Below are 22,395 nucleotides of genomic sequence, written 5' to 3' on the forward strand. Positions count from 1 at the left end.
CTGATGCAAATGACTGGTACACTTGGGAATGCGGTCAAACCAGTCTTTCTCGTCACCACGGTCACCCGAGTTGTCGTCCGCGGCCTCGTCATGTACATCATCAGATGCAGCTTGCGACGCTGATTCCAACGGTATACCGCTTGCGGGGGGTGCGGCGTCGCTGGGGGGCGAGGGAGGCGAAGAAACCGACGCAGAAATTTTGCTGGGCACAGATGTCGTCTCCTCGCGCCCGCCTGCCGCCTGTGCACTGCTGGCCGGTGTGCGCGTGACCTCGCCAGACTCAGAATTTGACGGCGATTCTGGGGGTGTGCCGCGCGACGGGCCTGGGTGCGACTGAGGGGGTGGGAGCAGCGGTGGCGCAGGCGTTGGGTTTTCGCTGACTGTGTTGCTTGCGCTGTTTCTGACCTCGTCAGAGTCGCTGCCTCCTGGGGTAGTTTTCGATGCTGTTCTGATGGTGCCGCCTGCGCAGGGCGAGGCACTGTCGGGGCGGCCGCAGGAGCCGCGTCGGTGTCAAAGCGCTTTGCCGTTCGCTTGTCGTTGGTGCGCCCGCCACGCGCAGTTCGTGTTGTCTGGTTCTGTCGCAGCCGCGGCGTTGCCACACGCTCGGCTGTGAGTATCGGTGTCAATAACGCGCTGTGGGGAGGCGTAGGGAGGAGGCCAGGGCGACAGCCGGCCGTCGAGGGTGTCGAAGCAGAGGACTGACTGCTTTGCACAGGGATGTGCATTGTTCGTTGCTTGAAGTCGATTTGAGGGTTGTTCTTTTCCAGCCAGTCCGCCCCAAGGATGAGAGGTACGACTGGCGTCGATGTGATCAGAGGCTGGATCACCTCACGGTGCTTGCCGAGCGAAAGGCCGACTCTGCATTGCTCGCTGATTTTCAATGGTTGCCCATTGACTGATTGGACTGTGATTGGTTTGGCCATACGTGAACGTTTGACAGACAATTTATTTGCGAACTCGTCATCCATCAACGTTACAGTGGCGCCACTGTCAACCAGAACGGGCGTGCTCACAGGCTGGGACTTGGGACGGTCCAGGTTGCAAACACGAGCTGGAAAAACAAAGGCGCCGTTTTCTTGCCCACTCGTCAGATGGCCCTGGCGGTGGGCTGGGCTTTTCCCTGCTGGGATTGGCCCTGCTGGCCTTGCTGCTGCGGCTCGTCGTCGTCGTCGTCGTTGTCGTCGGCAGCCCAGTGTGCGAACAGGGCGGCAGCGAGCTGCTTCTTGGAGAAGCGCGTGAGGCACCTGCTGGCAATGTGACCCGGCTCCCTGCACTTGTAGCAGAGGCCTTTCGCCAAGCATTCCGCGCGCTCCTTGTCAGTGATTGGCGAAGAGGACGAGCGCTGCGATGGGCCCGGCTTGTTGTTGTGCGCTGCCCTGTTGCCGTTGCCGTTGCGGTTGCCGTTACCGTTGCCGTTGCCGCGAGCCGAATTGTTGTAAGTCGCATAGTTGCCACCATTGCGACCGGCGTTGTTGCTGTTGTTGCTGTTGTTGTGACCGCGGTTGTCGCTGTTGCGGTTGTCGCTGCTGTCAAGGGGGGTGTTGTCGCTCACCCTGTTGCCGTTGTTTCTGCGCTTCGGCTCGAATCGAGGCCTTGATGTTCGCCAGCGTCTCATCCAAGGACCAGTCGAGGGCATGGGTGGCGTACACGACGGGCGGCAGAGCTGCGAGCAAGTCCTGCTTGATGCCGTCCTCGGTGATGTTGATGCCGTCCTCGGTGATGTTGATGCCGCGAATGCGCCTCAGCCTCTCAACCGTCTCGACCACTTCCTTCACGCTGCGTGCCGTGTCGTCGCTGAACTTTCTCTTGAGCGCGGCCAGCAGCTCGTCCGAAGTGCTACCGGGTTTGTCGTCCAGCTCGTCCATGATGATCGTCCAGCTCGTCCATGATGAACTCCAGTGCCGAGTCCGACAAGCAGGTAATGAGGACGGTAACCTTGTCCTTTTCAGTCAGTGAGACCATCTTGCAACGATTCGAAAAATTTCTCACAAAACGATCCAGGTTGTCGGCACTGCCATCGAACTTTGACACGCCGAAGAACTTGCACAGGTCGTTAAAACTCATGGAGGCCGTGACGCTGGTGTCTATCTCAGCCAGGATCTCGGCATTGTTTTGCTCGATACCCTGTGCCATTTGCTCGGGACTGAGCATAGACGTGTTGCTATCGGTGTCCGTGTCGCCACTGGCGTTCGAGGGGCCAGCGTCGCTCATGGTGAGATCTTGAATGAAAGATTGGAGAAAGGATTGAGAAAAGAGTGCGAGAAAAGTGAAAACCGCAAAGAACTGAAAAAGGAAAACACGTGAAGATGCGGGGAAAAGATAACAAAGAAAGACGGCCACAGCAGTGCCGAGTGCGATTGCAGTGCTGGGGTCGAAGAGGAGTCTTGATTACTGCGGTGTCTCGAACACAGCAGTCGTGGTGGAGAATGTGGAAGAACGAAGTAAAGTGAAAACAAAAATGCAAGGAATGAGGGGAGAAAGAGAAGGAAGCGAAGAAAAATGAAATGAAATGAGAAAAAAAATGAAAGAAACGTGGCAGAACAGAAAGAGAGAGAAAACGAGTCGTGATCACTGCGGCGTCTTGAGATGCAGCAGTCGTGGCAGTCGGGGAGAAGAGTCTGTCGATGAATACTGGGTGACAAAATGTTGATTCGTCAAATTGTCAGAGTCAGTGCAAATGTACGTCGATTGTCAGGCAATGTTCATGAATAAAGGTATATTGACGAATGAACCATTCCCAGTATGGGAGACATGACAGACAATACAAGGTAATGCATGCAAGTAAGTAGGCATGCCAGTGGGGCATGACACCTCGGGGCTGTTCGCGTCGTCTTGACTGGGCTGGTCGATTGGATGATCGAGCGGCACGAACCCGTCGTTGTTTGCAGTCTCGGCTCGGTCGGTGTTCAGGCGGGTCGTTTCATTTTCGTTGACTTCATGTCGGTTGCACTGGGTGCGGCGGGTCGGGCACGTCGCGTACTTGTGGTGCTGCTTGCAGTGGAAGCACTTGGTGGGCTGTCCTTTCACTTGGATTTGGATGTCACGGGGGAAGCCACTAGCAGACGTGACTTGAATGGAGTCAGGGACCTTGTCAATCACCTGCTTGACGTTCACGTCACTGGTCAACGTAGCGTAGTAGATCCTTGTGCCCGTTTCGAAGGGACAGCCGTTTGGCGCTTTGCCAATGGAGCGATGGCACTTTTCGAACTTGAGCCCAGTTTTGGTGTTGAGCATATCCGCAATGGCTTCGTTGGAGTGGTGCATCGGGACGTTGTAGAGCATCAGCACGACTTCCCTCAGGCACGCATTGGGATAGATGGTGGTCATTCCAAACTGGATGCCCTTCTGGCACGCCTCGGTCGCTTGGTTCGGGTGCTTGAAGACGATGCTCAGCTCATGCGGGCCAAAGTTGATGCCGCAGCAGCCCTCAGGGATGTGCTCCATCAGGAGCTTGGTGATCTCGTTGCCTCTGCCATCGATCTTGTTGGCGCGAAGCGAGGTCCAGCTGACCACGACAGTGTGCTTCGAGCCGTCACCCATCTGAGAGGCGTTCAGGCTGAGCTCATCGTTCAGCTTAGCGTAGTCGGGGTCGTTGACGTCGATCATCTCGAGACCGGACTTGGGCGTACTCTGAAATTCGGTTTTCCGAAATTCGGAAAAATTTCCACTGTGGGTGAAGTTGGACGCAGCCACGCCGGGGGCTGTCTGGGAGCCACGCGGGACGTGGATTGACTGCTTGTGCGAGTCATGCGCACAAAAAGACTGAACCCAAACCAAAATTTGCGCGGGAAAAGTAATAGTTTTGGGTTTATTATGTTTTTTATTTTGCTCGCTGCTGCTCCGATATGACTCAGAACCCCCGCTCCCGGTGTTCATCAGACGTCTGGTACACTGTATCATGAATGCAGGTGTCGCGGGCGAGACGGAAATCAACACAGGTCCCTGGGAGGGCGAAAAGGTGAAAAAAAGGGGGGGGGTCGAAAATTAAAGATTGGGATCGTAACTCCTTTCGCATTTTTGGCAATGTCATACCACTCGCGCTGACTCTCAGTCATGCTCTCATACTCCAGCATTTCCGGTTGATCTGGTTCTCAACACAATATTTTGGTTGTTTCATTCAGTCAGTGTCGCCCACCACTCCGTCTCCATCGTCATTCCCTGAGGCGATGCAGCACATTCACAAGAGCATCTCTCAATATAAGCTCAGCTCGCAAATGCAGAGCACAGAGCCCAGGCGGTATCAAACGCACGCAAAGTAGTTTGGCCGGTCGATGCTAAGCCACAAAAAAAAAAAAAAAAAAAATACAAATAAAAAAGCAATGAAGCCTGAAAATAGTTCAAGCACCAAGATGAGAAGCTAGGATGACGATTTGAACCATTAAGGACCAATATAGAAGCGAAACAAACAAAACAGAGCGAGGGAAGGAAGTGGATTCGAAACTTGTCGTTATTCCTTCCCGTCTTGGGCGACTAACGATACAAGGACCCTCGCTTCCTGACAACAATGATGCATTCTTGTACTTGATGCGATCGTGTACTCTCATGAATCGTTTAACAGACCACGACAGAACTAAGAGCCATTGGCGGCATGTAATTTAATTTCACAATGCTTGTTTTGTTCAAGATTTTCGAAAAAAAAAAAAAAAACTAGAATGCGACCAAGGTTCAATGATTCATTGAGATGTGACAAAATCAAGCAACTTTCAAGCTTGCTGCGGCTGCTGAGACTGGGCTTGACTTTGAATGTGGAAAATGAGCGCGTGATGATCTTCACCGCCAGAAATGAGGAACGAGCCGTCGTTAGAAACACAGATATCGAGCGGTTCCGCCAAATGACCATGTAAATCTTGCAACAAGCTCCCCGTGCGAGCATCCCACACGCGGACGAGATGGTCGAGCGAAGCAGTAATCAGCAATGGCAGAGTGGGGTGGAATTGAACGCGAATCACACCGGCCTTTCAACGCAGAGAAACAAATCGACACGTTCGAACAGAGTGAGTCCAGCAAAACAACACGAGGTCGAAGAACACTCGCAAAAGTGGGGGGGGGGGCGCCCCGCCTTCGCTCCAAGCAAACAAGAAACAAGAAACAACAAACACGAAACAACAAACAAGAAACAACAAACAACACAAACTCTCGAAAAACTCTTACATCATGCTTCAAGGTGTGCCGAACTCGATTGGCCGACATGTCCCAAATGCAAGCAGTTCCATCGAGGGAACCGGATGCAGCCCAAGGCATGGTTGAGCAGAATGCGACACTTTCAACCGAGTCAGTGTGTCCCTCGAAACTGGCAATAATCTGCTCCAACCAACAAGTGGACGTGTCAGCTTCATATTCATTGCAAGGCAATTAAAAAAAGCAAAGGATGAAAGGGATGACAACAAAAACACACACACTGTTGCATCGCGAGATGACAACGCAGAAAACTCTTTACCTTGCCAGTCTTGCTATGGGTAATAATCGCCTTGTTGTCGGCTCCGCCGGTAATAACAAGAACATTGTCGTGACTGAGAGCAAGGGAAGTGATTGCTTCTTGATGGAAGCGACCATCGCTCGCTGCAACAGCCAAAGTCAACCAGACAACATCGAGTGGTGAGCACACAGCACTGCACACATGTCAAAAGCAAGGATTCACCCTCTCAAATGATTGTCATGCCAAGTCACAAGCACCAACTCGGAATACAGAAGGAGAGACTTAAGGGGAGAGCGACGGTGTGGGCCACTTTACGTGGAAAACCCAAACACGTTACCTGCAGAAATCTTGGAGACCTGCTCAGCAGTCTTCGGATCCCATGCAATCAGAGACATGTCCTCGGACGCCGTTACAATGCTTTTGCCTAACCAACATTCGAAACAAAGGAACAATAAGCAACCTTCTTCTGGTTTCAGTCTCCGGCGATTCACAGCCAATGCAAAATTTCAGCACGAACCGTCCGAAGTAAAGCCACCAGCTGTGACGCGACTATTGTGGCCCGAAAAGATGTGCATGACATTTCCGCTCGGAATTTGCCACATGAACGACGTTCCGCTACCCGAGCCGCACAAAAGCACGTTACCCTTGGGATGCCACGAGAGCCACTACGCACAAGCACATTCCAAGCAGAAACAAAAGCAAATCAACAGTGAGCCAACAAAGGAACTTGAGTTGAGCCAAGCGTGAAGCCGACTGCGACTTTTTTTTTTTTTTTTTTTTTCGTGGGGCAAAATCACAAGCAAATGAAACGAACCTCAACTTCATCAGGGCCATCGAGCTCCACAACCAGCGCACCAGTGACCGTATTCCACACTTTGACAGAGCCATCAAGACCACCGGTGGCAAAGTAGGTGCCATCAAAGTTGAATCCAACGCTGGCCACCGAGTCGGTGTGTCCAACGAATTTGTGAATCACAGAGCCGTCCGATCGGGACCACAGATAGGCAACATCATCGCCACCACCGGTGCCAATCATAGTAGGATTGGCAGGATTGATGGCAACGCTGTAAATGGGCTCTGGAATCGCAAAGTCACACAAAGCGACAGGTGAGACAGACAGGCTTTTGACCCCTCCATCATCCAAAACCAAAACCACCACCACCACCACCACCACTGAGCATCCAAAGCAACCTTCCACGGTGGCCAATTCAACGAGGGGGGGGGAGCAAAGTGTTGGCATGCGTACCAGAATGCTCGGTAAACCCGCCAGCAGAGTCATCAATCCACTCTTCAACGGTATCGCCTTCGCCAATCGCGGAAGCGTCTTCCCACTGCTGCTGCTCATCTGTGTAGGGTTCATCGCCATCGTCTTCGGGGGCATCATCGTCGTCGCTCATCTCTGAGGCAAAGTCAACAAAATCGTGTTCAAGGTACATCAGTCAAGTGAGAAACGACAGCGACAAAGGCCAGAACAACCAATACAAACGCCAATTGAAAAAAAAAGAAAGATCAACGAAAGCGAAAGTCAAAAGAAAGCCAGAGCCACCACCACAGGACGAAAAAGCGAGTGTTGAGTGGGAAAAAAAAAAAAACAAAAAAAACAAAAAAAAAAAAAAAAACAAAAAAAAACTAAACCAACCAAAGTGCCATGTGGAGAGAGCTCACAGCACATGCACAGTGGTTGGCGGAGCGGCATCGACACCACTCGCTCGCTGGGGCTGTGCAGCTTTGCCACTGGGGCACATGGCCGCAGGTTGACTCAGCGCGACGGGCGACGCGACTGAACGGCAGCGGCGAGGCGACGACTGTGCGCGATTGCGAAACGAGCAAAAAAGCTCCGTGTTCTGGAACCTGGCCTTCTCACAGTTCCGCGTCTCGGCTTGGCTGCTACAGCTGCACAGTCACAGTGGGGGCCCAAAGATGTGCGTCAAAGCGCCACCACCCACAGTGTGGGTAGGGGGGGGGACTGGCTGGGCGCCGAGCAGAGAAGAAACACAACAGCAAAACTGACCTTCCTCGTTCGGGGCGTCGTTCAGGTCGAGATCGTCAATCTCCTCAACAATGTCCTCGGGGTTGACAACAACGTCGTCTTCAGCGCGAGCGTTGCGACCGACTCCGCCGCGGGATTGGCGGCTGGGGCCAGACGAAGGGGCAGTACGGCGGCTCATTCTGTTTGCAGCGATACAAGAAGGAAGTGAGCTGCATCCGATTTTGGTGTCGTCGTGTACCTGAGCTGCCTTGAAACACTACAGCATCCAGCAGTAGCAACCATTCAATACAAAAACCCAATAGTTCCCTTATTGAGAAACGACGGTCAAAGGAAAACCGCGAAAAGGAAACAAACCCGCCAAAGCAAAAACAAGAACGATCTAAAGACACTTGACCACAACCCGTCGCGCTGTGCCTCGACCGCTGCTCTGTTGCGTTGCTTGGATACAGCCGTCACGCATGAGCAGAATTCGAAACGAGGCGATCAAGCTCGCACTTTGAGCTCAACTCAATGCGCCTCACCCCAGATATCGTTATACAAAAAAAACAAAAAAACGCAACACCGACAAGATTTGCTCCTCTAACAAAAGCCACGCAGGTTCACTCGAGCTCCATTCTCGCGAAAGATCTCACCTACAGCTCACCGAAGTGCGAGTAAGCAGCGATGTGACACGGCTCGCGTTACACCTGTTTTTGTTGCGCTGCTAATTCAAAACAAAAGCAAGTGGACAAATCGAGTGAAAGCAGCATTCCAACCCTGCCAACATGTACGCGAGTCTTGCCGGGTCGCTGCTCCACACCCGACAGTCCCATCCATCCATGCAAACAAATGCCAGGGTGTGCTTTCCAAGGTTGCCAGGGGCGAGCACGTAGCGCCGACAGGCAAAGCGTCAGAGTTCCGAAAACACGATTGTTGACAGCTGCACGCGCCTTCAGCCACGACGTGGTCCTCATACTTTGCAGCAACAAGGCATTTATGTTGAATCAAACTTGATGGCAATAATCAGCGTTCTCGTAAGCCGACGGTTGAGCAAGCTGCCGAGCGACGGAACTGCACGAGGTCGCTGGGATTACAGTTGACGTGAAGCTTCTTTTTCCCCCCCCCCTCACTCCCGATGCGGGTGGCACACGAAAAGATTGAAAATGGCTCGAGGTGCGTGACGTGAGACCAAAGTGAGCATGTGCAGACAAAAAACAAAAACAAAAACACCAAAAAAATAAAAAAAACCCCAACCAACAAACAAAACAAAAGGAGGCGATCGCGCAATCCGGAGCCACGCTGGCGGCGATATTTTGGATTGTTGATCAACATTCGAACATTTGTATCATTGAGGGACTGATGCGTTTTTTTTTTTTTTTTGTTTTGCGGGAGCTGCCGGCTCGCCCCACAACGAAAGGGAAAGGAGTGACGCAGACCCCTGCCCAGACATTCCCCATTTGCTCGCCTATGCGCTCGTGAACACTTGCCTTGCATGTCTTGCTTTTTTGTTGCTTCGAAGCGTACTACTAAACCAGCTTTTCCCGCTCAACCAATGCCGTGCGTTCTGGGACATGAGGTTTTGTTGTGGGTGCGACATTCCGAAACCGCACGAAAACCGCAGTGCCACTCGGCTCCAGCCCACTGTTTTCAGAACACGAGCCCTAACGCCTGCGGGCTTGCTGGGCGGGTTGTTTCGGGACTGCGTTGGGTGTCTCCTGAGCGGCTGCACGACGGCGGCACCGCAGAGCGGAGAGCGCGAGTGCCGATCTGACAATAAACCTCGGTAACCGCAACATCACAATCGGTTCAGCGAAAGGACAAAATGAACCAATTGTATGTGAAGTAAACAAACCGGAAAAAAAAAAACAATAGCCAACACATCGACACCTACAGCAAGATGCGGAAACGGTCACAAACAACACAGCGTTCACAGACGGCTGATGAGCAGGAGCGCTCGTTCTGCCCCGACCATCGCTTGTGTTGCTTGGCGCTCTGGAACGCGGACTTTAAGCGCTTAAGGAGAGCCAAGACTCAGCACGAGCGAGAGAGGGGTTGGCATTTAGTGGTTTTTGTTCGCCTTGTGTTTACACTAATGCTGATGCGGTTTGGTTCATTTGGCTCCAGTCTTTTTTTTTTTCTTCTGTCGGATCTGCGGCTTTTTATTTTTTTTTATTTCCAGGTTGGTTCATTCTTGCGCTTCTCGCGCTTGTCTCGCTCTTCCCGTTCCACTTGATGCTCGTTCTGGTTGTGGAGGGGACGTATTCTCGTGCGTCTGGTGTGGAGCGAGGGTTGCCGGACGGGCGAGTGCAGCGAGCGAATCCGTGGTGCGTGTTGCGCAAAACCAGCAGGAACCGATCCATCTCTCTGCGCTTGAGTCATTCGTTGCTGCAGCAATGCACGCACGCTCATTGCTTCTGCGCTTTCGAGATCTGATTGTGCGATCTGTGCTTTTGCTTCCGCTGCATCGTGTGCCGATGGATTACCGTCGGCATTGCGCCATCCGCGTGCCTCATCCAACTGAGGTTCGGGATCCCTCGCAGCCACGCGCCTCACAAAAAAAAAAAAAAAAAAAAAAAAAAAAAAAAAAAAAAAAAAAAAAAAAAAAAAGCAGGCGCAACCGAACGAAAGTCTCCGCTGATGTTATTGCAGGATGAGATAAGACAAGAGACAATGTCCTTCATTGTTTTGTCGGTTTGTTTTCGCGTTGCATTCATTTCGGGGGAATAGGAACGCTTCGCTGTTGGGCTTGCGTGAATACCTCACTTTTGACATAACGCCAGCTGATCACACCAAATAAGTGAAGAGATGTTCAACAAAATGTCAGACAGATTCCCGCTGTTTATTTTGTATTTACACGATCATGGTTCTTTTTTTTTTTCTTTTCTTTTTTTTTTTCATCATCACCAAAAGTATGAGGGGAACGATGCAAGTGCTTGTGATTGCTTGTGTTTGCTGGTGCGACGAACTCTGCTGGGTGAGGCGCCAGGGACTCTGAGTTTGCCGGCGAAACAAGATGTCATTTTTTTTTTTCAAAAAAAGAGTCAAATCAAAGGAACAAAAAGTCGCGCAGCAACAAATGAAATCATTCTCTTCACAACACCCGTCCTTTTGTACTACCACCCCACACCATTGTCACGGATGGTCAACGGCGCATGTGTGCATTTTTCGACATGTCGCTGGTTCCCCAAATCAACCTCAAATCTCGCAAAACGAATCGTTGAACCAAAACAACAACAACAACAACAACATGCCGAGCGGTGTGTCAAAATGAGATTTGGACCGAACCGACCCACCAAATTTGGCGAACAGTCGGCATCTAACGGACCAAAGCAACAAAAAAAAACAAGAAAAATGTGCGACCTGGCCTCCAAATTAGATAGTCAACGGAAAATCGACGAATCACAGCGAGGCGAATTCGGCCACACACCCAGAACCGCATCCGCAGAAGACACACACCAACAACAAAAGGCCCAGCATCGCCCTTCGACCGATCTTGCTGCAAATTGCACAAAACCTCACTTGTTGTGCTTCTCTGTCTGTGGTTGCCCTATGCGTGTTCGTTTGTTGTCACACCCAACAGCTCCTTCCAAAGCCCAGTTCGGAAACGATCATTCTCTGTTTTCCCCCTCCTGACTTTAATTTTTTTTTCCCGACAACCGCTGTTCTTCCCCCTGACACATACGCGCGCTCTCTCGCTCTCTCTTGCTCTGTTCTTTGCAACCATGACCACCTCTGCTGCAACTGTGGCTGCTGGCTGCATCTTTGGCTTTGTTGCCAGTGACGTCGAAGCCCGGGCCATTTTCCGCCAAGTGTGCGAAGGCAAGATTCGCACCATCGACAAACGCCTCACAACCCTTCAAAAGTCGGCCATCGCTGCAGGTAAGCTGTTCCCCCCCCCGCTTTCTCCCCTTCCGCACATCTCTCTCTCCGCACCGCCCTCCCCTCTTTGTTGGATTCGCTGCACTCCGCGCCACCATCCCGTTCCAGCGGGGCGGATCTGTGTGTGTCCGTTTTTTTTTTTTTTTTTTGTTTTTTTCCTAAGGTGTTGCCAAGGACCGACCCTCTTTTTTATTTTTATTTTTTTTCTTTGTTTATTTTTATACTTGCACCCATTGCATTGCGTTAATTTTGATATTGTTGTTGTTGTTGTTGTGGGTTGACTCTGCTTTTTGTCCGTCATCTCTCTTGCTCGTTGATCTGCCCCAAGCGTGCCCCCTGTTTTTTTGCTTGAAGTGTCACTTTTTGCTTGTTGCGCCATTCCGTCATTATTCGCTTGTTTGGATCTTTTTGGTTTGTTTTCATTTTTTTGTTTCGCTTTTGGCTGAAGATGCATTATGTCGCTAACCTTTGGTATGCTACATCCAATTTATCGTTTTGGGTGTCGAATTTTTTTTTTTTTTTTGACAGGACAAATTTACGTCTTTGACGACTGCATGAGCGAAATCCAACGCTGGACGGACGGCAAGCAATGGGGCGACTCGACCTCGATTGGCGACTTTCTCATCTACAAGGAGCAAGAAGTGATTGTGCCGAGCAGCCCAGACAAAAAGTCGCGTGTGGACAAGATTGGGGGCTTGCGCAAGAAGACCTTCGCCGACCCGACACCTGACTCGCACTTGCGATTGGTGTGCTACTACGACGAGCAGATTGCAATGGCTGCACGCTCGCCCATGCTCGACTGTGTCCACAAGGCTGTGAGCAGCAGCAGCAACTGCGCATCTCCGATGTTGGACAACATGCCCGCCCCGTTTGCCAAGCTTTCCAACAACTCGCTCGCATTGGGCGATCTGCAACAGCAGCAAGCTCCTCTCCAATCGTACCTCCAACAGCAGCAAACACAGATGATGCAGGCCTCCATCCAAGGACGTCGTCAAAGCTCAGTGTTTCTGCCCACAATCCCACAAGATTCGCAGATCCAACAACAGCAACAACAAAAACAGCAGCAGCAGCAGCAGAAGCACCACCAGCAGCAGCAGCAACAACAGCAGCAGCAGCAACAACAACTGCTGCTCAACCAACAGCAGCAACTGGAAGCCCAGCTTGCTCAACTGGAGCAGCTCAAGCAGCAGCAAGAGTCCCGTCTCAAGCAGCTGCAAGACGATCACATGCTGGAGCTCCAGCAGCTTTTGCAAACACCAAGGTCGCACGACGAACCATTATTCACCTTCAAGCGCGAGTACCCGGCCGAGCCGTCGTTTATGCCTGCCAGCAACGAGGCGGAGGCTGTCGCCCGCATCAAGCGTCGCCGCGAGTCGAAAGACCTGTCTGCTTTTCTCGCCGATGGCCCAATCATCACCCCTCGGCACCAAACGTTCATGTCACTGGTGGACCAGGTCTTGTCGCCAGCAATTGGATTGGACTCGGACAGCATTGCGTCCATTTCCCCGCCGTCGAGCTCGCTCGCGTTTCCTGCTCGCGCCACCTCGGCCACCTCGCAAAGCCCTCACCACGGCCCAATCACTGTGTATGCCGCCAGCCACAACGATCCCATCATCGAGGTCCAGCTCCCCCACGGCTCCACCCTCGTCTACCTCGACCAGCTCACCAACTCGCTCCGTGCCGAGTCTGCCATGGTGGCCCACGCGAACGCCGACTTTGCCGAGTTTATGCTCGCCGCGAACGACGAGGCTGCCAGCATGCTGCCGGGCTCTGTGGTGAATTTCATGGACGGCAAGCTCACCCTCCAGGGGTTTCACCAGGGCAGCTCGGCATTCGTCCCCCGCATCATCACCACCAAGCCATTGATCCTCGGTAACGTGCAGGCCGGCACCAACCAGGACGCCACGTCCGCCAAGGTTGCCATGGTTGGCCAGGTGCCAGTCCACGTTCGCGGCCCCGCCCGTGCTGGCGACTTTGTCGTTTGCAGCTACAAGTTTGGCGACTTGTTCTGCGTTGCCACCAAGGACATGACCCTCGAACTTTATGGTCGCGTGGTGGGTATTGCCCTGGAGAGCGCGCCTGCGCAGCCCGACGACTTGCCCACCCCTGTGCAAGTGCTTGTGTTTTACCCCGATGTCAACTGGCTGACTCGCAACATGGCGTCTGAGCGCCAGCAAATGCAAAGCCGACTCACCAGCCTCGAGCTCAAGCTTGAGGCGATGACTGCCCGTGCCAAATCGTTGTCGCTGGTCGACGACGCGCGTGTTTCGTCGAGTCCCTTCGGACTCGCACAACCGCGCGGCTTGGGCATGATGGTTTTCCTAATGCTGGCCCTTCTCATTGCCGGCATTGTCGGCGGTGTCGTTGGTAGCATCGGCATTAACTCGCTCCTCAACCGATGAGTTTCGAGTTCTTTTGTTTTTTCAAAGCCTTTGCTACTTTTCCTATCCATTCAAAATCCTGCCTATTGTTTTTTTTTGTTGCTTTTTGTTGCTTTTTTGTGCTTTTTGCTCAGCATCCTATTCGTTATGATGCTCTGTACCTTTTCGTTGGTTAGTTTGTTCGTTGTCGCCTGGTTGCCACACTTGTTGTTTTCGTGCTTTTCTTAGCATCCTATGCGTTATGATGCTCTGTTGTCTTTTGGTTGGTTTATTGGTTCGTTGTCGCTTGGTTGTCGCTCTGCGAGTTGCTCAACCACCTGTCAGTGACAAATAAATGCACCTCCTCATCCCCCTACACCCCTTGCTCCAGTGAGTGAAATGGGAGTTGTCAGGGAGCCAATCGTTGGGGTTGTCAACAGCTGCCTGAAACACATTTGGTTTGATGAGCAATTGTAAGATGAGGATGATGCCAATGATGAGATGGATGAGGAGTCCGCAGCATGATAGTGGTGTACTTTGTTCCAAACAAAAAGCACACCACAAAACAACAAAAAAAAGCCATACAGGAGTGCTAAGATAGGATTAACGATGGATTGAGCATTTAGTGGGAGCTGGTGTTCTTGCAATGTTACGCTGACTTTGCATCTACCGGCTCGGCAGCAGTAGCAGCAGCAGCAGCAGAGCGAGTCTCGTCGGAAGGCTGCTCAGACTGCTCAGAATTCTCAGTGTCTGAGAATTGTTCCATCTCAATCTTCGTCACATGGTTGCCCGGCGCAATCACAAGACCGACCTTCCGATAGATCGGGCGAGCTGGCATCAATAGCAAACCACAGCAGGCAAGCGACAGACGCGGTTTCAACGCAATGCAGAGAGCAGTGGAGAACGAACGGTGAGTGAACAGCAAACCCATTGCACGGCCTCGCAATCTCATTCACCGACAGACAGCCTTATGGCCATCATCATCGTTTGACGTGCTGGGACACAATGAAGCCACTCACTAAACTCTTGGTCTCCTCCTCCAACGCGGAGCTGCTGCGTCTCCTCGCCTTCGCTCATCACTAGGTTGAGCTCGCGATCGGTGCCAACAAACCGCCCAGTGACAATCCGGCCGTCACTCATCGTCAGCCGCATGAACTTGCCGAGATACGGCTGCAATTGTAGTGTTGCTGCAGAGAGCTCGGGCGAGGCAGCGTCAGCAGCGGGAGCGTCAGCAGCGGCAGATTCGTCCACGGCTGCCATTTGTATGGGAAACTTGAGTATTGAATGGACTGACCCGTTTCAACCAACCCATCCAAACAAAAGCCCCCCCCCTCTACACGTGCAGTGCGCACCAAAATTTGTAGAATCAACAGGGGTGGGGGCTGTGGTTGCCAGTGTGGCAGGTCGCGCGGATTCGAGGTCGATCTTAAACCAAATTTGAGCTAGAGCCATCAAAAGCACAATTCAATGATCCAAATCTACTTGAACATGATATAAAATGTGAATGTAAGATCAATCGAGGGTTGAGCGGACTGGCCTAGGGCCGTGGCCGAGCATGCTGAGGTCCGGGACCGCCGCTTGGTGGCTGGAGCGGCAGCAGTCCTGGAGGGTGTGCTATCAGTGGGCTCGGAGGCATGCCTGGACGATGCTGCTGTTGCATCTGTGGATGGGCAGGCTGCGAAGAGGGGTTTGCCCCACCCAATGGCCCGTGGTACTGGGCTCGTGGATGGCCACCCCGAGAAAGCTGACCTCCAGGGGGCGGCGGACCGCCACCAAACACTGCGTCGGCAGGCTGAGTGCACCACCAACGTTTGTACACAAAGATTTCGCGTCAGCTCATGTTCATGTTTGTCTCAATCTCGTAGCGAGACGACAATTGCAACACGATCGTCGAATCAGCCACCGACAGCCTTACCCATTGAACGCTGCTCATGTTAGGGGTCTCGGAGAAGCTCATGGTGAATCTAAAATGTATGGCAAATGATGGTTGGATGAAGCGGGGCGGGGAGGGGAAGGAGGGAAAGGCAAAGGTGAGATACAACTACAACAAGTCCAAAAATGCCTGCGACGTACTCGCCGACCCGCTCAACCATCGCGGCTTTGCCAGTATAGACCGTGAGCGATCCCTTGAATAACGAGCAATATCTAAGTCAAAACAACAAAAGGTCGGCCGAGTTGTCGCTGTGAGCGTCGACTGGGGTTTGCAATCCATGCATCATCATCCTCAGCTCACCCATTTGTAATGTGCAGAATGTCCGACGGCTGGATGTGCAGACACAGGTCGTCCCAGACGGTCAGCCGGACCGATCCCGACGCGTCTGCGACGAGGCAGGACGTGACGAGTGTGTCGTCCTTTGTGCGTTGCGATTCACCTGCCTCGACCAGCCAAGCAATCAATCAATCAATCAATCAATCAATCAATCAATCACAGGGCATACACAGCCACACATGAAGGCACGGTGTGTGTCGGGGGTGGAGCGAAGCGCGACTGTTTGAAGCGTTGTTGCGCCACAAACCTTTCTCCAGCACAATGCAGCGTATCCGAACGCTCCGCATGCTTGGCTTGAGATCGGCAATCTTGATAAAGACCTTGGCTGCATCCATATTGGGACTTGCCGCAGGTGTTTGATGGCGAATGGTCGTGTTGAGCGAAGCGATCGGCAAAAAAGAAGACTGATCGGAGCAGAGAGGCGGATTGGATCTGAATCTCGAGCTTCACTCCTGCGTTTGACACTCGAGCTGAGAATCCTTCCTTGGAATACGCACAAGCATCTGGTGACTGGTTGCTGAATCGATGAAACCAAAAAAAACAAACGCATTGCGCGAGGAAACAGCTCCCGAGACTCGCCCATCCAAAATGTATCCGAAGTTCGACATGCTTCCAGAGTTATCCATCCACAGTAGATCTCTCTCTCCTCAAGTCCCTCCAACTCACCCTCACCTTTACCCTCACCCACACACACACGCAACCCCGCGGCAGAAATCGTGGAATGATGAAAAATCTGCCGCTGTATTCCATTCCTTTCTTTTTTTGTTTGAACGGCGCCTTCGTTCCGTTTGGGGGGGGCTGTTTCTTCGTCTTCCAGCAACTTGCTTTACTGTCGCACGATGATCCGTGCAATGACTTTGCCATCGTCCTTGCAATGCCTTCAGAACTCGTTCAAGCACCCCCCGCCCTCCTCCAAGTTGTGGTTTTTTTTTTTTGCGCATTTTTTTATTTCATTTTTTTTTTTATTGTGCTCATGCCAGTCCATCTTTTTTTTTTTTTATCTTTTTTTTTTTCCTCGCTTTTTATCACTGTGAGTTCCATTGCCACAAAAAAAAAAAAAAAAAAAAAGGCTTGCAATCGTACCGTTCGCATCCATCAGCGTCCGTTCTGCTGTCTGGGCCTCTGCGGGAGGGGGGGGGAACTTGAGGGACAGGCCCCATTCCAGCATCGCACGAACGACCAACGACGACCCACAGATGCCTGGTCTGTGCGATGAGCAGTTCGGCAAATAAATAATAAAAAATAATAAAAAAAATAATAAAAAAGAAAAAATAATAAAAAAATAATGATTAAAAAAAAAACCGCTGCCGCTGCTGAGCCAGCGTTTCCCCTGACTCGACCGACGAGCTGGAGACATTGGGTGGGAGTCGCACTGAAACGTGTGCATACCATGTTTCCCTGCGCGGCGCCCCTTCATCCTGGCATCCAGCCACGCAGCAATAGCAAAAAACAACGCGGCGTCGTTGTTGTGGCAAAAAAACCCAACCGAAAATGAATGAAAAAAAAAATAGAGTTGTGGAGAATCGAGTGCTGCCCCACGACAAGCGGCTGTGTTGTGCGAGGAAGCGACCAGCCTTCAACCCCCTTGATACAAGACCGATGGATGGTGCTCTGTGAGGCTGGAGCCATGCGCAAACCTTGATCGGACAAAGAAGGGGTGTCAAATCGCTTTCGATAGCGCGAACAAAAACAAATCGACGAAAAAGAATTGTATTAAAAAAAAAACACACAAACAAACGCTAAAACAGCTGCTAATCTTGCCTTACTTTCCCCCCAAGCCTCAGGCGCGTCTGTGCTGGCTGAGCACACCGCTCCAGCACAGCAGTCTTGCTGCCTTACGTGCTCGTGGTGGACCAGGGCAGTGGGCGCTGGCTCGCGGTCAAACGATTTTGAGTTTTTTTTTTTTTTTTTTTTCAGTTAGCCAATCATTCGCACCTCCACTCCGGCGATTTCTGGCATCGCGAGTCATGTGTTGCGTTGTCGACTGGTCGCACTCCCTCGATGAGTGCCACACGTTCATGGTTGTACTGAAGGAGCGATACGTGGAAAGCGCCAGGCGTGTGTCTGTTTTTTTTTTTTTGCCGTGTTGTTTTCTATCAACGCGGTATCCGCTTAATCCGCGAAACAAGGCGTTTCTCGATACTCTTTCCTCACTATTCGAACTGCATGAGCCACCGCCACCACCGCCGTCAACAAAAAAAAAAAGAAAAAAAAAAGGTCAAACCACAAAGCGATCTTTGCGACCCAATTCTCGAGATCTACCCGCTGTTGCGGCTGTTTGCTCTGGCATTCGCACACTTTTGTCGCACTCTACAATTGTCACTCTGCTTGCCTTTCCCTGCAGCGTTGACTCGGTGGTGGTGGTGGTGGTGGTTGTGATGTGGTGATGTGTGGTGGTGGCTTTTCAAGCCATCAGCAGACATTTATTTATGTTTGTTTTCCGTTTTTTTTTTTTTGTTTGCTTTTTTTTTGGTTGCTGCTGCTGCTGCTGTTGTTGTTGTTTAGGCATTATTCACTCACTCACTCTGCCTCTCTCGATCGTCTTGCATTGCTTGCTTCCTTGACAGCGCGACTTGCTTGGCTTGCACCTTTTGGTCCTTTGAAAGGGGTTTCTCTGCCGTGTCTGGTCGTTGAGCGTCTCTCTCTTTTTTCTTCCCTTCTTTTCGCTTCTGGTTTTTCTTCCTGCTGCTCCCGTTCTCCTTTTCATCAAACGGCAAATGTCTGCGTCGCGATACGTTTGGTTTAACAGGAAGGATGGCTATCTCCGTCCTGACCAGGTCATGTCCAACTCGAGCAACCAGATGACAGTCGAGACCGATGACAGCGAGCGCGCCAACCGTTGACACGAACGCCGTGCGCCCTGTCTGCGAGAACAGCATCTCGGGCGTGACAGGACATGACCAAGTTGTCCGATCTGCACGAAGGCGCCCTGCTGTGGAATTTGCAAAAGCGCTACGTCAAGAGCCTCGTCTACACGTACACGGGCAACATTCTCGTCGCCGTCAACCCGTACCAGGTGTTTAACATTTACGATCTCGACACTGTGCGTCGCTACGCTGGACAAGTCATTGGCTCGCTCTCACCGCACATTTTCGCCATCGCCAACGAAGCCGTCCAATGCATGCTCAAGAACGCTGCCGATCAGTGCGTCGTCATTTCGGGCGAGTCTGGTGCCGGCAAGACCGAGTCCACCAAGCTCATCATGAAGTACATTGCCGCCATCAACAAGGAGCAGTCGATGGTGTCTGAGCAGATTCTCGAGTCCAACCCCATCATGGAGTCGTTTGGCAATGCAAAGACGGTTCGCAACAACAACTCTTCACGCTTCGGCAAGTACCTCGAAATTCAGTTTTCCAACTCTGGCGGCATTCAGGGTGCAATGATGTACGAGTACCTGCTCGAAAAGTCGCGCGTTGTCCACCAGGCCACCGACGAGCGCAACTATCACATTTTCTACGAAATGCTGGCGGGCATGGAGCCCGACGAGCTTGCCAAGCTCAAGCTCGGCGATGCCAAGCAGTACTACTATCTCAACCAAGGCGGAAACACAAAGGTCGACAACAAGGACGACGCGGAAGAGTACTTTTTGTGCACGCGTGCCATGGAGGTCATGGGCTTTACTGCCGAGGAGGTCGAGTCAGTGTTCAAGGTGCTCGCCGCGGTCTTGCACCTCGGCAACATGACGTTCGAAAAGACCTCGGTTGGCGGCATGGACGCCTCGACGGTCAAAAACCCCGATGTCACGCGCTTTGCCGCCAGTCTGATCTCCGTCAAGCCCGACGGCCTTGTGCACTCTTCGACACATCGCACGAACGTGACGCGTGGCGAGGCCATCACCTCGCCCTTGTCGGCTGATGCGTCGGCAGACAAGCGCGACGCCCTGTCCAAGGCGCTCTACTCGCGTCTGTTCTCGTGGCTCGTCAAGCGCATCAACACTGTCATTTGCCGCAACTCCAAGTACCACTCGATCGGCATTCTCGACATTTTCGGTTTTGAGGACTTTGAGGTCAACTCGTTCGAGCAGCTCTGCATCAACTACGCCAACGAGAAGCTGCAGTTCTACTTTAACCAGCACATCTTCAAGCTCGAGCAGGAAGAGTACTCGCGCGAAGGCATCAGCTGGGAGAAGATCAACTTTGTGGACAACCAGGGCTGCCTCGATCTCATCGCCAAAAAGCCCACCGGCATTCTCTCGGTGCTCGACGACGAGAGCAACTTCCCCAAGGGCACCGACGACTCCTTCCTCGACAAGCTCCATGGCCAACACGAAAAGAACGCCTACTACGAGAAGCCCAAGAAGAAGTCTCCGTACTTTGGCGTCCGCCACTACGCCGGCACAGTCACGTACCTGGTCACGGGCTTTATCGACCGCAACAAGGACACGCTTCACCAAGACCTGATCGAGCTCATCTGCTCCAGTACCGATCCGCTCGTGATCAAGCTCTTCGAGTCGTACAAGGAGCAACTCGAGGGCGACAAGAGCGGCAACAAGGCCAAGCGTCTGCCGTCCGTCGGTGGCCAATTCCACGAGTCGCTCTCTCAGCTCATCTCGACCATGTCGGCATGCAACCCCTTCTTTGTGCGCTGCGTCAAGCCCAACACCAAGAAGAAGCCCACCATCTTTGAGAACACGCTCGTCCTGACACAGCTCCGCTACTCTGGCATGCTCGAGACGATTCGCATTCGTCGCTCTGGCTACCCCGTGCGTCTGCCGTTTGCCCACTTTATCTTCCGGTACCGCGTGCTCTCCAAGAACCCGCTGCCCCCAGGCAACCAGCTGGCCGGCAAGGAAGTCGAGGTTGCCAAGGCCATCATGGCCGGCGTCGCAGCGTCCTCGCTTGGCGAAGACTCGTACCAAGTTGGCAAGACGAAAATGTTTATGCGTGAAAACGTCGAGCGCGAGCTCGAAAAGCAGCGCTCAGAGCGTCTTCGTGGCATTGTCGTGCGCATCCAAAAGACTTACCGCATGTTCCAGTGCAAGAAGCGCTTCAAGCGCATCCTCGCGGTTGTGCGTGACGTTCAACGTGCCAGTCGCGGCTACCTCCAGCGTGTCGAGACTGCCAAGAAGCGTCGTGCGCTCGTGCTGATCCAAGCCTTCTTCCGCATGATCAAGCCCCGCAAGGAGTACATTGTCATGCGTGATGAGGCGCGCATCCGAGCCCGCGAGGAACGCCTGAAGGCCGGCATTCTTCAGGCGCGCGCTATTGGCGATGCCAGCACCGTCCCAATCCCCGCCGAGCTCCAGGCCATTCTTGACGGCGTGACCGCCTTCACGCCCGTCTACTCGGAAGAGCAAGCCCTTGCGACCATCGAGTCTGAGCTCATGCCACTGGGCGGCCACACTGAAGCCGCGCTGCCCGACGACATCCACTCGTTCAACTTTTCAAAGTTCGCCAAGGCTTACTTTGAGGGCGAGCGCTCGTGGTCGTTCTCCAAGGGCCCCATCGACAAGCCATTCCTGAGCCTGCACTCGCCCGAGCTCGCAGGCGAGGCCATTGGCATTTTCAACTGCATTCTCAAGTTTATGGGCGATCCCTCCGTGGCTGGCCAGCTCGAGTTCATTCTGGGCAACTACATTGTCGCGAAGGGCATCCAACGTCACGAGCTGCGCGACGAGATCTACTGCCAGCTTGCCAACCAGACGTGGCTCAACCCGAACGAGGTCAACTGCGAGCGTGGCTGGCTCCTCATGTCGTTGTGCCTTGGCTGCTTCCCTCCGTCAGAGCAGCTGTACCAGTATCTGCTTTGCTACGTGAGTCGTCAGGGTGTCGCCATGTACAAGCAGTACTGCCAGTACAAGCTGCTCCGCTCGTTTGTCAACGACGCTCGTACGGCTCCCCCCGGCATTGCCGAGTGGAAGGCAGCGCGTCAATGCGCGCCCCTCGCAATCGAGGTTGATCTGCCCGACGGCACCACTCAAGTCATTGCTGTTGATTCGTCGACCACTGCCGAGGAGATTGGCATGCTGATTCTCCAAGCCAAGGGCATTGCACACTCTGCCGAGACTGCTGGCTGGACGGTCGAAATCTCCTCCACGGGCAATGTGTTTGACGCCCAGGAGGTGTACGCTGACTACCATGTTCTGGATGCGTACTCGCAAACTGAAATGCCCGAGGATCTCGTTGTGCTTGCTGGCAGCGCGTCCGCCGCCTTTGCCGCTGCGCCTGTCGGTGGACCTCGTGCTGCTGCTCCTGCTGCACCCCGTCCTCCTGCCGCTGCTGCTGCTGCCGCCCCGCCTCCGCCTCCTCCGGCTGGTATTCCTCCGCCTCCTCCGCCTGCTGCTGCCGCCGCTGGGCCACCGCCGCCGCCACCTGCTGCACCCAAGGCACCTGGTCCTCCGCCGCCGCCTCCACCGGCATCTGCTGGCCCGCCTCCGCCCCCGCCTGCTGCCGCTGGCCCACCTCCGCCTCCTCCGCCTGCCGCCGCTGGGCCACCGCCGCCGCCACCTGCTGCACCCAAAGCACCTGGTCCGGCCGCCGCCGCCTCCACCGGCATCTGCTGG

General features: G+C 53.0%; 5 protein-coding genes across 5 annotated transcripts; 2 read left to right on the top strand and 3 right to left on the bottom strand.

The window, feature by feature from the left end:
- Positions 1-4,631: 4,631 nt before the first annotated feature.
- On the bottom strand, positions 4,632-7,629 carry CAOG_00883 (hypothetical protein). The gene is made up of 8 exons (XM_004365697.2): positions 7,428-7,629; positions 6,663-6,815; positions 6,231-6,493; positions 5,934-6,081; positions 5,754-5,840; positions 5,438-5,559; positions 5,152-5,301; positions 4,632-4,955 (listed from the first exon to the last, which is right to left on the bottom strand). The coding sequence occupies exons 1-8, from the start codon at positions 7,582-7,584 to the stop codon at positions 4,704-4,706; spliced, it is 1,332 nt and encodes a 443-aa protein (XP_004365754.1). The 5' UTR covers positions 7,585-7,629; the 3' UTR covers positions 4,632-4,703.
- A 1,898-nt stretch (positions 7,630-9,527) lies between these two features.
- CAOG_00884 (hypothetical protein) lies at positions 9,528-13,998 on the top strand. Its single transcript, XM_004365698.2, has 3 exons — positions 9,528-9,564; positions 10,966-11,264; positions 11,793-13,998. Exons 2-3 carry the CDS (start codon positions 11,108-11,110, stop codon positions 13,664-13,666), a joined length of 2,031 nt encoding a protein of 676 aa, XP_004365755.1. The 5' UTR covers positions 9,528-9,564; positions 10,966-11,107; the 3' UTR covers positions 13,667-13,998.
- Positions 13,999-14,202: 204 nt separating this feature from the next.
- Positions 14,203-14,907, bottom strand: CAOG_00885 (hypothetical protein). The gene is made up of 2 exons (XM_004365699.2): positions 14,644-14,907; positions 14,203-14,455 (listed from the first exon to the last, which is right to left on the bottom strand). The coding sequence occupies exons 1-2, from the start codon at positions 14,882-14,884 to the stop codon at positions 14,274-14,276; spliced, it is 423 nt and encodes a 140-aa protein (XP_004365756.1). The 5' UTR covers positions 14,885-14,907; the 3' UTR covers positions 14,203-14,273.
- Positions 14,908-15,074: 167 nt separating this feature from the next.
- CAOG_00886 (hypothetical protein) lies at positions 15,075-16,284 on the bottom strand. The gene is made up of 5 exons (XM_004365700.2): positions 16,141-16,284; positions 15,858-15,996; positions 15,698-15,769; positions 15,540-15,588; positions 15,075-15,416 (listed from the first exon to the last, which is right to left on the bottom strand). Exons 1-5 carry the CDS (start codon positions 16,226-16,228, stop codon positions 15,162-15,164), a joined length of 603 nt encoding a protein of 200 aa, XP_004365757.1. The 5' UTR covers positions 16,229-16,284; the 3' UTR covers positions 15,075-15,161.
- Positions 16,285-18,610: 2,326 nt separating this feature from the next.
- Positions 18,611-22,360, top strand: CAOG_08449 (hypothetical protein; the record flags this gene model as incomplete). The annotated part of the gene is made up of 2 exons (XM_011271719.1): positions 18,611-18,700; positions 18,787-22,360. Coding segments are annotated over 2 exons (3,664 nt in total), but the record flags the coding sequence as incomplete, so codon positions are not given.
- Between the last annotated feature and the right edge of the window lie 35 nt (positions 22,361-22,395).

This window comes from Capsaspora owczarzaki (assembly GCF_000151315.2).
Source record: "Capsaspora owczarzaki ATCC 30864 unplaced genomic scaffold supercont2.1, whole genome shotgun sequence".
In the NCBI taxonomy this organism is placed as follows: Eukaryota; class Filasterea; order Ministeriida; family Capsasporidae; genus Capsaspora; species Capsaspora owczarzaki.

What these genes read in the sequence shown, in the direction of transcription:
- CAOG_00884 (XM_004365698.2), top strand. Translation starts at nt 11,108, where the DNA reads ATGACCACCTCTGCTGCAACTGTGGCTGCTGGCTGCATCTTTGGCTTT. An exon ending in AAAGTCGGCCATCGCTGCAG is followed by an intron (nt 11,265 to 11,792) that starts GTAAGCTGTTCC and finishes TTTTTTTGACAG; the next exon opens with GACAAATTTACGTCTTTGAC.
- CAOG_00883 (XM_004365697.2), bottom strand. Translation starts at nt 7,584, where the DNA reads ATGAGCCGCCGTACTGCCCCTTCGTCTGGCCCCAGCCGCCAATCCCGC. An exon ending in CGACGCCCCGAACGAGGAAG is followed by an intron (nt 6,816 to 7,427) that starts GTCAGTTTTGCT and finishes ACTTTGCCTCAG; the next exon opens with AGATGAGCGACGACGATGAT. An exon ending in ATGGCCCTGATGAAGTTGAG is followed by an intron (nt 6,082 to 6,230) that starts GTTCGTTTCATT and finishes GCTTGTGCGTAG; the next exon opens with TGGCTCTCGTGGCATCCCAA.
- CAOG_00885 (XM_004365699.2), bottom strand. Translation starts at nt 14,884, where the DNA reads ATGGCAGCCGTGGACGAATCTGCCGCTGCTGACGCTCCCGCTGCTGAC. An exon ending in AGGAGGAGACCAAGAGTTTA is followed by an intron (nt 14,456 to 14,643) that starts GTGAGTGGCTTC and finishes TATTGATGCCAG; the next exon opens with CTCGCCCGATCTATCGGAAG.
- CAOG_00886 (XM_004365700.2), bottom strand. Translation starts at nt 16,228, where the DNA reads ATGGATGCAGCCAAGGTCTTTATCAAGATTGCCGATCTCAAGCCAAGC. An exon ending in CTGCATTGTGCTGGAGAAAG is followed by an intron (nt 15,997 to 16,140) that starts GTTTGTGGCGCA and finishes TGGTCGAGGCAG; the next exon opens with GTGAATCGCAACGCACAAAG. An exon ending in ATGGTTGAGCGGGTCGGCGA is followed by an intron (nt 15,589 to 15,697) that starts GTACGTCGCAGG and finishes CATACATTTTAG; the next exon opens with ATTCACCATGAGCTTCTCCG.